This window comes from Pseudopipra pipra, chromosome 16, assembly GCF_036250125.1.
Source record: "Pseudopipra pipra isolate bDixPip1 chromosome 16, bDixPip1.hap1, whole genome shotgun sequence".
Classification (NCBI taxonomy): Eukaryota; Metazoa; Chordata; class Aves; order Passeriformes; family Pipridae; genus Pseudopipra; species Pseudopipra pipra.
In genome coordinates, this window is record NC_087564.1 from 7,600,031 (window position 1) to 7,614,722 (window position 14,692).

At 43.6% G+C, this 14,692-nt stretch overlaps 2 protein-coding genes across 3 annotated transcripts in view; one reads left to right on the top strand and one right to left on the bottom strand.

Annotated features, from left to right (window-relative positions):
- PDXDC1 (pyridoxal dependent decarboxylase domain containing 1) overlaps positions 1–3,147 on the bottom strand; it is a 28,702-nt gene extending 25,555 nt beyond the window's left edge. Inside the window, exon 1 of one of the 2 annotated variants that reach the window (XM_064672872.1) lies at positions 3,039–3,147. In XM_064672872.1, coding sequence (XP_064528942.1) covers positions 3,039–3,059 — 21 coding nt within the window. In that variant the 5' untranslated portion in view covers positions 3,060–3,147. Of the gene's footprint in view, positions 1–2,573; positions 2,681–3,038 lie in introns of those variants that run through there. The other variant, XM_064672874.1, reaches the window with a different exon arrangement.
- A 236-nt stretch (positions 3,148–3,383) lies between these two features.
- Positions 3,384–12,812, top strand: MPV17L (MPV17 mitochondrial inner membrane protein like). The gene is made up of 4 exons (XM_064672878.1): positions 3,384–5,354; positions 7,120–7,190; positions 8,420–8,449; positions 8,616–12,812. Exons 1-4 carry the CDS (start codon positions 5,045–5,047, stop codon positions 8,802–8,804), a joined length of 600 nt encoding a protein of 199 aa, XP_064528948.1. The 5' UTR covers positions 3,384–5,044; the 3' UTR covers positions 8,805–12,812.
- Positions 12,813–14,692: the final 1,880 nt, after the last annotated feature.

Genomic DNA, 14,692 nt, shown 5'->3' on the forward strand with positions numbered 1-14,692 from the left:
CACCCTGACCTGCTTTGCCTTCTGTCATTCACTGCCTTCAGGATGTGTTAATCCAATTCTCTGAGGTTATCCTGCAACAGGGTTGATTTGTGGTTACTTCCCTGTTCTGTAACCAATCTGGTACTGTTTTTTTCAGCACTTTGAACTGTAAACTGTTAAAGATTTTATGAGCATTATGTCACACCTTGGAGTCACTTGGCAGCTGGGGAAAGGATAAGGGGACATTCTCCAGCTGTGATAAGACTGAACATTAAATGCAAATTCAAAAAAGACAATGTTGCTTCATATAGTGTTTTACAATCTTGATTCTACATTTCTGTAGCTGTACTCCTAATGAAATAAAGGGATGATTTTTAAACACTACATAAACTAATGTGTGTGCAAAGCAACTCAGAGGTGTAGCTAATTTCCTATTTCATGGGAAGTACACCTGAGTTTCCCACTACATTATTTTAACTGCCTAAAAGAAAGTTTTACCATCAAAACCCAAAAACTATTCTCAACACTAAATTAATGTCAAACAATATCAGTATTCAGCCCAAAGAATATTGTGTTTATTCTCCAGGCTAAGAAAAGTTTAAGATAACAAAAAAGAAAGCAGCCATTTCATGACCGTTGGGCTTGAATGAAAATGGCACTGTGTCACCACAAGGCTTATAGATATTTACTCTTTGAAGCTTTATTATCTCCTGACCTGCAGCAGGACCTGCATGCAGGTGCTGGCATGAGTTTTCTGTAAAATTACCAGGATGTTGTGGTAAATAGCACAGTAACAGAAGACAAAAGCCACGGGCTGAGCAAGAAACCAAAACAGTTTTTCATGTTTAGGGAAAACACTGTTGTAGAGACAGCAAGAAGTTACAAGTGGAAAATGTACACTGTTTTACCACTGACAAAGTCACCTAACTTGAAATGTTCAAATCCTTCAGAAAACTGGTCACTTATACCAAAATATAAATGGAGGAAAAATCAAAATAAAAAAATACATATATGTATAAAAAAATATTTAAAAAAGCATAGCTCTGTTAGCCAGAGTTATGATTTAACACAGGCTTCCAGAAGAATTTAATTTGAAGTTCACCCCAAAAAAGATTTCTGGACTTCAGATAAAACTGAATTGGAGTTATACCACTTATGGCACACAATTAATACATTAAAAAAAAAAAACCACACAAAAAAATGTGTGATAAAACAAAGTCAATTTTCAAAATCAAACTATGAGACTTGGTGTGCACACCTGTGTGTCAAATTCTGCAATGGTTTTCCTTGCAGTCCTATTGTGCAATGTCTTCAATTCTCAGGAAGTTTCTCATCTGCTAAAAAAAGTCTTTTTCCATTTGCAAGAACCTAATGACTGCAGTCACTCAGTGCCACTGCATTACAGCTAATTAGGTGATTGTACCAAAATGGTCAGGAAAAATACAAAGTTGTGACAAATTTGAATATAAGTTAAAAAGTATTTCTCACTGGCATCCCAATCAGCTGCATGTATAAAAACATGAGGAGAGAACACACGGTTCAAATAGAAGAGTCTCTGATCTGTTATGATAATGCTTAAATAACCACAAGATAAGTGGACACACATTCTCTGAAGATAAATGTATCCCATCTTGGATGAATTTGAAATTTATTTATTTAGGGAGAAGACTTATCATGACATCTCATACTCAAGACTAGAAAAAATGCAAATTGTACAGATTTACCACAATCTTAACCAGACTATTCCAAGAGGGCACTAACCTCCAAGTGGCTCCAAGACCATAATCTTATTGTGGCATGTTATTACATAGAGGAATACAACTTTTATACAACAAAGAGAGAAAGTAAAAAAAAGGTAACTGTTTATACACATCTATCCGCATATATTGAAAAAAACAGACATACAAGTTTTTGTAGGGCCCTCACCATTACAGACTATTCCTTACATCAAGAATACAAATAATCAAAACATGGACTTTCTGTAGATATTTCATTCTTACACAGTGGTTTTATTGTTTCTTATGATGAACTAGTCAAGCAAATTTCTAAGAACTTTGTCAGTACTACCCCTGACATGTACTAATGAACCTTCTCTAAATAACTGCATTAACTCTCTTGGAGTCCATTTGACAGAGACCATACTCCAAGCTACTATTTCAATTAAGTTTTACTTCATAACTAAAACCTTTCAGAACAAGCAACAGTCACTGTAACTTTTGTCAGCACTAGCAAAGAACTTAAGCTTTTAAAGACCACCAAACACTCTATAACACCGTATTCTTCACGTGGATTGCAGCATATCGAACTTTTTTGCTACCAACCCTTTAGCCACATGAGGAAGGTGCTTCCTGGATTTCCTAACCATCCATTTTACCGGAGCACATCCCATTCAAACTCCTCTGGGCAATCCCAAAGCTCACATGAAACCAAACGTACAATCGATGATGCAAAGGAGGGGCGTGCGTGCACTGCCAACCCCTGAGCACCCAAAATATTCATGATTCTAAATGGATCCAGCCCTCACGCAGGGGGACAAGCGGCAGGAGCCCCTCGAGGGCGGGTGTCCCGCAGGCGTGGGGCACCCACGGACTCACCGTGACAGGGGCAGGACGGGCTCTGTCACTCGCCCACGGTGTTACCCGGCCAATGTTTGCTCTGCACAGCGCACTGGGCAGCAGAGCAAACACAGGGCAGCAAACACCTCCGTATAAAATGGAAAAAAAAAAAGTCAAATAATATTTTCTTTAATAACATTTCTCCTCCTGTCCTGCTGAAGGCTCGCCCTGCCAGGAAATAAGCTCCATTTTTTTTTTTTTTTAAGAAAACACAAACCCCGCTCCCAAAGCATTTCCTGGTAGTTATCCCGAGTTCCCGATCCGGGACACGGATGCTGGTCACACCCGCGGCTGGGGGGGGGGCGGCACACCCGGGGGGGCTCTGGGAGGCGAAGCCGCCTCAGAGCCGGGGCAGCACCGAACCCCAGACCTCTCCCCGCGGCTGCGGCCCCATCGCAGTCCCGTCCCGTTCCATCCCGTCCCGTCCCGTCCCCGCGCTCAGACCTTCTCCAGCGGCCCGTCCATGTCGGCGGGCCCGCCCCGGCCCGGCGCGGCCGCTCCACGCTGGCAGCGCTGACGGGGCCGCGCGGGGCGGGCCGCGCTCGCGCGCTCACCTGCGCCCGGGCACCGCCCCCCGCCGCGCGCACCACCGCGCCACGCGGGAGAGGGGGGACAGAGGGGCGGCCACGCTGAGCGCGGCGCGAGGGGATTAGGGAGAGCGCGGCCGCTCCCCCCCCGCGCCCCCTGGTGGAACAGTTCCGGGGAGGTGACAGGTGGTGGCGCATGCGCAGGGAGCGCGGCGCGCGCGGCCGTGTCCCCGGCCGGGGAGCGGGGCTGGGACAGGAGCGTTGTGTTGCGGGTTCGAGTCCCCGCCGTGCTCGGTCGTGGCCGCCCGGACCCCGGGAGGGCTCTGCGGGCCTCCAGCCTTCGTGAACCTCTCGGCTGTCACCCCGCTGTCGCCTGCGGTGGCACCAGACCTTTCCTTTGCGGGAACGCTGCACAGCCCGGCGGAGAGCGCGCACCTGCCCGCGGGTTCTGTCACGGGCAGCCCCCGAAGACACAAACCGGGGGTTTTACTGGGCTTTTTCTCTGATTTTCCAAGCTGGAGTTAATTTCCGTGCATATCCCTCTTCTCTTTAGCGCCGTTGATATTATTCAGTAGCACCACTTGCAGATGGTGTTGGTGTTGTTTCCGGCAGGGATGTACCGGGATGAGGAGCTGGAAAGGGCAGTCCGTGGGCCCGGCCCTGGCACGGCGTGTCCGCCGAGCACTGGGCAGCGCGCTCAGCACTGTCACTGAAAGGTATTTCAATCTACAGACCGTCCACGCCTATTTATAGTCATCTGTGGGAGATTTCGTGACAGTTTCAAACGCACTGCTCCAGGTCACAGAGCGAACTACCGCCTCCAGCCTCGAGATGGTTCCCTTGGTCAAGTCTGAGCCCGTGGCCAGGACCGAGGGGAAACTCCCGGCTGCGCTCCTCGTTTTCTGTGGCCAAGGGCTGCCTTGCAGGACTGGAGCCACTCTCAGTGTCAGCTCTTTTACATGGATTTCAGATCCACTTTGTGGCACTGGTTCTGTGTGCACAAAGCTGTGTACACAAGTCTCTTCTATAACCAAACATCACTTCTGACTTTCTCCTCAATTTCTCTCAGGAGCAGAGGGCAAAGTGGAGGAACCCCACGGGCTGCTGCTGCTGCTCGGCAGGTGTGTATGGGCCCTGCTCAGCAGGGTAGCAGAAACCAAAGTGCAAAGACACCAGAAAAAATGAAAAAAAGCCATAACCTACTCATGTAACCAAGCAGCAAGGAGATAATTAAAAAATAAGCAAACAGTGCCTAGTTTACACTTGTCTGTCAGTGGGAGGTTGTAGTGAGGTGGGTATCGATCTCTTCTCCCAGCAAACAGCAGTAGGACAAGAGGGCACAGTCTTAAGCTGCACCAGGAAAGCTTTAGGTTGGACATTTGGAAGAAGTTCTTTACAGAGAGAGTGATCAGACATTGGAATGGGCTGCCCAGGGAGGTGGTGGAGTAACCATCCCTGGAGGTATTTAGGAAGAGACTGGATGTGGCACTTAGTCCCATGGTCTAGTAGACAAGGTGGTGTTGGGTCAAAGGTTGGACTCGATGATCTCAGAGGTTTTTACCAACCTAATCGATTCTGTGAGTTGCAGCAGTACTGCACAGTGACTCCATGATGCTACTTCGACCAAAGCCCAGGAAACTCAGTAACCTACATCTTGGGAGTGAGTATATGGTCACTTCAGAAACAAGCCCACGAACCCAGTGACCAGTGGGTGATCACCCACGGGAGCCCGGCGTGGCCGTCGGGAGCCGGCCCTCCCTGTTAGGGGAGGATCCCTGAGCGGGGAGCGCCGCGGGGATGGAGAGGGCGGCGGCGGGGCCGGAGCGGCGGCGGGCGGGCCCGTGAAGGAGGAGAAGGAGGAGGAGGAGGAGGAGGAGAAGGAGGAGGAGGAGGAAGAAGAAGAGGCGGAAGAGGCGGCGGGCGATGGCCGGGGCGCTGCTCCGCGGGGTGCGGCGCTTCCCCTGGCTCTGCAACGTGCTGCTCTACGGGGGGCTGTTCGCGGCGGGGGACGCGGCGCAGCAGCTGCTGCGGCGGCGGGGGGGACACCCGCCCGACTGGGCGCAGACGCGGCGAGTGGCGCTGGTGGCCCTCGCCTTCCACGGCAACTTCAGCTACGTGTGGCTGCGGGCGCTGGAGCGGGCGCTGCCCGGCCGCCGCCCGCCCGCCGTGCTCGGCAAGGTGCTCTGCGACCAGCTCCTGGGAGCGCCCGTCGCCGTGCTCGCCTTCTACACGGGTGAGTGCGGCCGTGCCGGGGGTGTCCATCGCAGAACCCCGCGGGATCGTCCTGGGGAGCGGGGCTTTGCCCCCCAGTAGGACGGCGTGGTTGGGTACTCCCCTCCCGCGGCCGCAAGAGGCCGGTGCGGGGTGCGCGGTCCCTGGGCGGGGATGGATGCGCTCGGAGCTGGGGACGCGGTTGGGGACCCGAGGATGCTGAGCCGCCCGTGGCACTTCAGAGCTTTAGATGAGGCGGTGCTGGGCCGAAGGGGAGTCCTACCATGGGCTCGGTTGGGCCTGTAGCTTTTAACTAGCGACAATTGTACCACCCATGCCTGCTTGAATTGCTCTGCTCTGCTATGTTCTCGACATTATTTCCAAAACATCTCCAACTCATTTCCAAAACACAACTGTAAATGTCAGGAAATACTATAGTTCAGCAAATAAACTGTACCAGCTTCTGCTGTGAGAGTATATAGAAATACAGCATGCTACTGATGGATAATTTCAAAAGCTAACAAGTAAGAAGAGGCTTTAAAAAAGACTAGTATCAGTTTCAAAAATAAACATGAGGGAATAAGAAAAGAGGTGAGACTAGTAATTAAATGTAATTAAATGCTCTCATTTGACTTCACGTGGAAGAAGAGCAAGACAGGCCCTTATTTTGTCTGGTATTGGGAGATCTGCATTCTATGACCCCATCAGGGAAATCATTCAGTTTGTGAGTGAAGAGAAATGAAGCAAAGAAAGAAGTCAAACGCCAGATCCTTACTCTCAAAATCTTATCTGTCTGTGTCAGAACCTGAGCAGAGAATTGCCCAAGGGCCAGAAGGATCTGAAGGACCACAAAAAGGATGATAAAAATCCCTAACTCGGGTAGCAGTAAAATAATGGATCCATTGAGAGATACTGATAACCCCATGGCATGCAAATACCTAACAGGATCCCTCAGTTGGACTAAGCAGCTTTGGGTCTCTGCTTATGCATGAATGTGTAGCTTTTGATTTTGGACTGACTTGCTGAAAGCATGTTGTCTAATACCTTTTCTGAATATAGGTCACGACTTCCAGTTGAGGTGGGTGGTCTTTGAGGAGCTGCTACACCTTTTAGAAGGATGAAGTCTTAATTTGATATCTGAAGATTCGCTTTGTATGAAGTATCAGTTAAAGAGCTCAAAATAATAAACCCTTTAAACAGTATTTCATGTAATGGGAATTCACTCAGTGGATTTATTGCTGTTTGTATGTATCTACTATGTCATTTCAAGTCATATTGCTTTTCTGTTGGTCCTGGGTGTAATGATGGGAGCCTGTTGTGAGTTCGTGCTTTCCTAGAACCAAGAGGAGTTTGGATCAACTAGAGTGGTCAAAATTAAACAAAAAAAATTAGGTACCCTTTTCCGCTGACTTCAGCTGGTCTGTAGGCACCTGAACTCCTTCCAGAGTCTGAGCCTCTTCTGGCAGTTCAGCAATGTGCACAATGCCTTATTCTCTCTCTCATGAGTGTGAAAGGTACTTTCATTCTCTCTGTTCCCCCACCATATCACTGGTGCATGATGTGGCAGAGGAACAGATATGCTACAGTATATCCCAGCTGATCTGTGGTATAGGTAGGAGTTATAAGGTAGCACTATCAGGTGACTGGAATGTTTTTCTTTGTAATGGTACCAGATTTTCTTTCAAAGCTATGGTAATGTATTTTGAGGAGGGTTTAGTGTGTCATTGAAAAACATGAACATTTCATTTTTGCATTATTTCTGATTCTTGTAAATATTTTGCCACTAGGTATGAGCATCCTTCAGAGGAAAGAGGACATCTTTTCAGACTGTAAAAAGAAATTTTGGAATACGTATAAGGTGAGGCAAGTAATTTGCTTATCTCACAACTAAGGAAAAAAATGGATAAAATATTTAAAATATTCCTTCCTCCAACACTGTTTTTTCCTCCTTTCTCTCACTCCACTATTTGATTATGTGTAGAAAGTTTAAGTACCAGCAGCCATGTGAAGTAAGGGCAGTCTGGAGCAGGCACTGCTGCCAGATGGGTGAAATTATGCCATTTATACAATGTCCAGTGTTTATATACATAACCCTTGCACCCAGCTCTGAATGACAGTCCTGCAATACAACTCTGATTCAGGTTGTACTACCTTTTGTCTTAAGAAGAACCCCCACACCAGTGTTTAGTTAGGAAGAGTATTGACAACGCTTACATGCACACCTGTTAAATCATTAGTTATAGAGACATCTTTAGGAATCATTTTTAGCCTGTACTTTTCAGTGACAATCTTCTCACTTTCAGAAGCACAACCCCTTGTTTTAAGAAGACTTTGTTATGAGCAGCTGGCTTTGATTTGCATTTCTGCATACACAAGAAAAAATTATCTGTGCTACCTCAGAGCTGAGCAAGCTAAGAATGTTAAAGATTTCTCAGATGCAAGAGGAATTAATTGAGAGATCAGCACAAAATAATGTAATAGAAGGAGAAAATGTGATGCAATGTGAATTTATCTTCATATTCTGGAACTATATAGGTAGGATAGAAAAGGATTATTTTTATTCCTCTGGAGGATGATTCTAAAAGCAGTGCCCACTATATCCTATCAAAACATAAGGTTTCTGTTGACCTGATGTTCTGTGAGTAAATTATCCATTGATTTTTCTAAATATGCCTTACATGTATGAGTAAGTAGAAGGATCATTGCAAGTGTGAAATAAATAGTGTTCAGTGGTATTTTTCATTAATGGCTGAAACAAATGTTCACACATTTAAACATTTGTTCACCCATCTGGTAAATGTGCATATTGTGTCTGGTGTCAGCTGACTGTGAAGACTTAACTGTGCATAGAGTTTTGTATTTAAAATGAGTTAGAATAATGTGTTTGAAAAACTCACAGCATAGAGGCTCATGAAGATAATTAGAAATTTAATATGGCAACCTTGAGTTAAGCAACTTCATTTGCAATTAAACAGCTTTTATTCACTTTCCTCAAATACGTGTCAGTCATCACTAAATGTGGTAAGAGAAAATGAGTCGTTGCAGTTGAAATCTGTAAGAATAACAAATTATTCATTTTCATTTCAGACAGGACTGATGTACTGGCCTTTTGTGCAGGTGAGTTCTCAAGGTGACCCCGTGGCCTTTCTTTCCCATAAAAGCCAATCCCTCACAGCCACAGTGTGTCTGACCCCGGGAGAAGTCAGTGCAGTTGTGGGGTGTGTAGGTGCAGGACCTGACGATGCCTGGGGCACTAACTGAGCTCTCTCTCCTTCCAACACAGCTCTCAAACTTCATTTTGATCCCTGTTCACCTGAGAACAGCTTACACTGGGCTCTGTGGCTTTGTCTGGGCTTCCTTCATTTGCTTTTCCCAACAGAGTGGAGATGGCACAGCAAAGTCAGCATTTATGTGGCTCCAAGGAGAGAAGGTCAATGCAGATGAAGAACCATCAGAGAAAAAAGAACTTTAATTCTGAACACATTCTAAATTGCTGAACTGGGTTTATGAAAGTTGGTAAATCACAGTGCAGCCTTACTGCTGTGTTTAAAATAAACAGTTATCTCAACATTTGGTGGTTAGTATAAGCAGTGGAACAGTTTGTCTTTGTGCCTGTTTATTTTTCATAAAAGAGGCCAGTTGTATATTGACATTTAATTATTTTCATGCTGTCATCCCATCTCATCTGGGAACAACTGACTTGCAGGGCAATGTAAGCATTTGCACATAATGTCAGACTGCCTCACTGGGGAGAAATATTAACTGTAATTTAATTTTCAAGCAACTTGTAATTGCTAGAAAAAGGGGAATAGAACATTAAATCATCAGTTGTCGGACTTGACAATTGTTATCAATGCAAGGTTGCTTTTGCAGAACAAAATTTAATGGATTCCATATCTAAAAAGTGGCATTGAATCTGTTTTATTGAGTGAAAATGAAAGTGCTGTGTTTGTAGAGCCCACTTTTCTATGGGGTCGACTTGTTTTATTCTACATGAATATTTATATAGCAAATGAATTATTTCATAGAATGTACAAACCTGAACTATATTTCTACATGTTTTATCTTAACTGTGAGAATAAAGGTAACTAACTTTGGTCAGAGATAACTAACTTTTGGGCTGGATGCTGCATATTGACCCTTGGGGGAAGCATCAGTCATGAGCAGCTCCTACAGGATGGAACCTGACTAAGCCCTGCAGTGAGCTTTTGTTCTGTGTGCCAACAACTGCTTCCTTTGCCCCCCAAGGGTCAAAGTATAGAAGTTTTGAAAGTATAGGAGTATAGAAGTACGTGGGAGTCTTGACTCCTCCACTCTTCTCAACTGTTTCATTATACTGAAGATATAATTAAGATTTTGAAGAGAAAGAGCACGGGAAGGAAGGTAACATGAATGCCAGAATTCATCTCAAAACAATCCAGCTTTATATAAGGAACTTTCATTTCTTCCTTAAATGGCTTTTAAACATTCCTACTCATAAAAGACCCTGGGTAACTATACATAGAAGACTAGGAGAGGGTGAAAATTAATTATAGATCTGCTTTGTCAGCTTGAGGATCAGGTCTGGATACGGGTATTTTTTCAATGTGCATATGTATCTCAGAACAGGAACTGTGCAAATTTCTGTGATTGCAGGAAGCTGAAATCAGGCCAGTAAAGGAGCCCTTGGTATATTAGGGTGGGATTTTATGCCTTGAAGTTACTAAATTGTAAGCTTGAAACAGTATCTGATTTAATGCATTTGATTGTAAAGAGAGGACTCAGCCCTCTGTTACAATAATGATAAACCAGTTGGAGGAAGGTTTCAGTTCCTCAGGCTTGTCTAAGCAGTGTCCCAAAGCCTGCTTAGGCTATAAATATACATTCCTTTGGCCAGCAGCTGTACTACTTAATATATTTCTAACAATTATTTGTCACTGTAGGAGCCCAATGCTGCTTAGCTGAGACAGGGAAAGGGATCATGCAAGCACTGCCTCATCTATTTCAGTAAAATCAACTTGTTTAGCATAACCCTGTGGTCAAGAGTGATGCAAAGTACTCATATGGCCTTGACTACAGGACTGCAGCAGTGGGAGAAGGGCAGATGGCAGGGGGCTGCTTCTGCACTCTGTTTTGCTGGCAGACAAGTGGAGGACCTCTCAGGATAGAAAAGTCACAGCAATTCCATCTTCAGCTGCACAGGCAGATGTGGAAGAGCACACCTGCCTGCAAGCTTAAGGTGGAATTAATTTTACTTGACTTTTGACACCTGTAGTCTGGACATTTCAATTTGGCTGATCAGGTTGAGCTCTGTACGAGGAATTGGGCACTTCAAGGGTCTGTGTCTTGCTGTCTGTAACACAGAGGCTCCCACAACTGGCTGCTGTGTCAGTAGCTTCATGGTAGATGCATTGGTGGTTACATGGTAGGTTACATTTGGTGAGTTGAATTCCCCTGCTGGGTATTGCTGCATGAGTCCCATTGTGTGAATTGAGCAGTCCTGATGCTGGACATCCTGGTAGGAGCAGGAATCCACAGAAGAGCTAACAGCATTTTATCTGTCTATTTAAAAAATGAATGAACAGATGTTTCAGACAGCTATAGCTGTTAAATTGTTCTTGTGCATATAAAGTCCTCAGTATAAAGAAGCAATTTCAGTAGTGGGTTTTTTTCTGTTGGTATTTTTCGGGTCAGACTAGTATTTTGAAGTCTCTTCTATTCACCAAGAGTTAAAAGTTTCAGTTAAGGTGTGCTAATTAAGTATTTAACTTTTTTTAATGGATGCTATTTATTTTCACTTCTGCTGGTGCCTTAAGTGTTTAATAGAATTCACTTGGAGAAGGGAACTGGAAAATAATGACATTACAAGGAGAGTGAAATGGTGTTGATTTGCTGTAAGGAGTGTGTGATGTTCTTCTGAAACTCGGAGCAAAAAATCCTGCTTTGTGGGTATAACTGGTAAAACCTAATCCCCAGGTGAATCAAGATTTTATAACTGTTCTCGTGATCTGTATAATTCTGATGTCTTTGTCATCAGAACTAATGAATGGAAGATCCATCTTTTATTTTAAATGGCTTAAGAGCTTATGCAAGCTGTGCTTTATTGCTGTTTGCTTTTGTGCTGCCAGCTTTTTGCTTGGGAATTTGAGCTAAATCCTGCTTTGTCTTCAAGTTTCTCTGGCTATGGGCTTCAGGATTTCTCTCCATATACTTGAAGTACATTTCTCTCCATATACTTGAAGTACACTCCTTTCATGTAATGGAAGCCTGTGGCTCTTATATTTCAGGAGAGTTTAGATCCTGCAAAATCCTTTCATTTCCTCCATTTCTCTTGTTGACAGTTAAGTAACCCAAGTCCCTTTTCACATTAAAAAAAATTGTTTTTTTTTTTCTTTTAATTATGAGCACTGATTGGTCTTACAAACTTTTCAGACCCACATAATGCAAAACAATGAAGCTGTGTTGGGCCAAATTCTCAGTGTGCATAAATTAATGCACCTTCTAAAGATTTTCTTCCTGTCAGTTTAGTCTGAGGGCCTAATCCCTTGGTTGTTAGAGGTTTCATTATTTCTTGGCACTTTTTTGGTTTAGAAGATTAATTTCACAGAATAACAGAATGGCTGAGGTTGGAAAGGACCTGTGGATGCCCGGGCCAGGTCATCTAGTCCAACCCTATTTGATACATATGTAAACTTCTGTTTTCTTCTAGTAATTCAGTAATTTTTTTGGAGGGGGGGAAGATGGGTGAGACTTGTCCTGATGTCTCTCTGCCACCCTTTCAAAAACAGTTATACAGGCTTTATGACTATTTCAAGGAATTGCACTGATCTTACTGCCAGCTGAACATGCAGATTCCCATAACCAGGAGGATGAACAGAATTATACATCACATGGGTGCTCAGGAAGGAGGGAACACACTGCCAGTACCTATAGGCCTGCAGTCACGTAATATTTTTATGTTGTGGATCCTCTGTAAGAGCAAATGGGATGAGAAGACTTTTATATCAGCTTCATGTAATTCTGGATGGCTGTGGAGATATAGAGTCTGGATTTGATAAAATGAGAATTTCAAAATGTATTTTTCTACTGCAAATCTTTTATGCAAATGAACCTTCTGTGCTTACTAGTATGTAAAATACATCCTTCTAGGCTTGGAAAATTCACCAGAAGGCCTCTGCCTTTTTCACACCAGAAGCGACCACCCAGTAACAGCATAAAATAACCAGTTTCATACTGCAGCAAAGGTGAAACTGCCTGCAGTTTGTTACCATATCTGATGTGTTAAGTTCTGTGTATAGCACAACCTTTGAAATCTATGCAGCCTCAGCCTTCCAATTCTCTGCTGCAAGTGCCAATGCTTCCTGCTCGTGCTGCTGCCTCTACTGCTACTGCCAATCCAGTGAGATGTGCAAGAAATACTTGAATTTTACTAAAGTAATGAATTTCAAGTTGACTGAAATTGTCTGTGTTTTTGCAAAGGCTTAATAAACATTAAATGCTCTTCTTTGGCTCTGTCTGTCTTTAACTAGTATGTGTATAAACAGATACAAGCCAGATCTTATATAAAGTTTTTGTGGGATCTTCATGAACTACATGCAGCAAAAAGCTCAATTTGAAGTCATAGGCCCTAACACAGCAGCAGAGTATAAAATAAGCTGGGAATATTCACTCCCTTTAAAGGTTAGTTACATACACTGGCATCTGCCACTTCTGAGCAAATTTAGAATAGAACTCCCGTCTTCAAAGCCTTATGCTGAAGCTGGTGGACTTAATTTTTCTTTTATTAAAAAGAGGTAAAATCATGATGTTTAGATGATTAATATATTTGCAGAAGGAACTGATGAATTCAGGCAGGAAAAAGATGTAACAAACTTTTAAAGAGGACAGAGGTTAGCAATGGGGTCCTTACTGAGGGACTTCACTCAGTGTAGTTTGTGTGGGATACTCTTGGGAAGGAAATGGTTCAGAAGATTTGAGGCTGAAAGAAGTAATGTATTCCACAACTGGAAGAGAGACACCACCTCCATTCCCTGCTGCAACTTCTTTTATATTTAGAATGAGGAGGAAGCTTTATGGAAACATTTCAAGTTGAAAAATTCTGTTTCTTAGACTTCATGGCCAACAGGGAGAAAAAAGATCATTCAGTCTGAATCTTTGCATAATGCAAAGCAAAGAGTTCTTCCTGAATCAAACCAGTGATGTCAAGTCTCATGCCATCTTTTAGAAACATATCCAAGGACTTCAAGTAACAGAGGATCTTCTGCATCTCTATGAAATTATTTATGTATTTTTATGAAATTTCATTATATATCTAAATAATTTAGCCTTAACATTCTAATAAGATGTTACTCCCTTTCTGACAAGATTTTAAGGCTTAGCAGGCAAAGCCCTCTGTATGCATATAGTGGTAAACAAAGGTTTTATTTATTCCTTGGAAAAACTATAATAGCTTTAGCTCTGTTAGCCCTATGCTAAATCATTCTTCGAGCTCATTTGTGAACCCTTTTTTGCTGTGCAATTTCTAATTCTAAATGTAGACAGTAACACTATTAATCCCAGTGACTGTTTCACATATGTCTCAGAAAATATTTTTTCTATTTCTGCTTAATATTTCTGTGCTCAAACAGCCAAGGACAGTATGTACTCTCTTCACTTCGAAGTTGAACTGAGAATTCACATGCAATTGCCAGTCCACCATGATCAAAGTTACTGTAATCCATTTTAAACAAGAACACAGAATGCAGATAACGTGTTGCATACATTTTTCAACATCATCCACCCTAACCAGCACTGCCTTCCCTTTTTTTTTTGCAGTTTATTACTTAATGTGGTAGTGGCCAAAAGTCTTGCACCTTCTATCCATATAGAAAAACAGAGTTCAGTGCAAAGGATATAGGAAATGATATCATTCCCCTCTGTGCAACACTAGTATCAATTACACATTTTGTGCTGACAGAAGCCTCAGGACCGGAAGAGCCTAATGAGGTGTGAAGTATGATCTGAACAGACACTGTCAAGGACAGCTCTGCTGCAGCAGGGGGGACCTGAGAGAACTCCAGAAACTGAGTAATGGGTGGGTTTGTTCGCTGTGTGCAGGGGAAGCCTGTTGTGAAGTGGGGCTGTAAAACAACAGGGTAAAAGTGACAGCAGGGCAGAGTCTGTGCACACACTGTGGGTTTTGTAAGTGATATCATGTGGGACACTTGTGCAAATGCTCCCTCTGCCAGGAGAAGACCTTAAATATAGGATATTGATGCAGTCACCTTTTTCCATTTTATACTATCAAGACCAATAAAATCAAAGAGACACCAAGAGGTGCATGGATATATAGCCTAGTAGGTAGTTCAGTCACCAGAGATATAGGGACAATGGGAGCTGAAT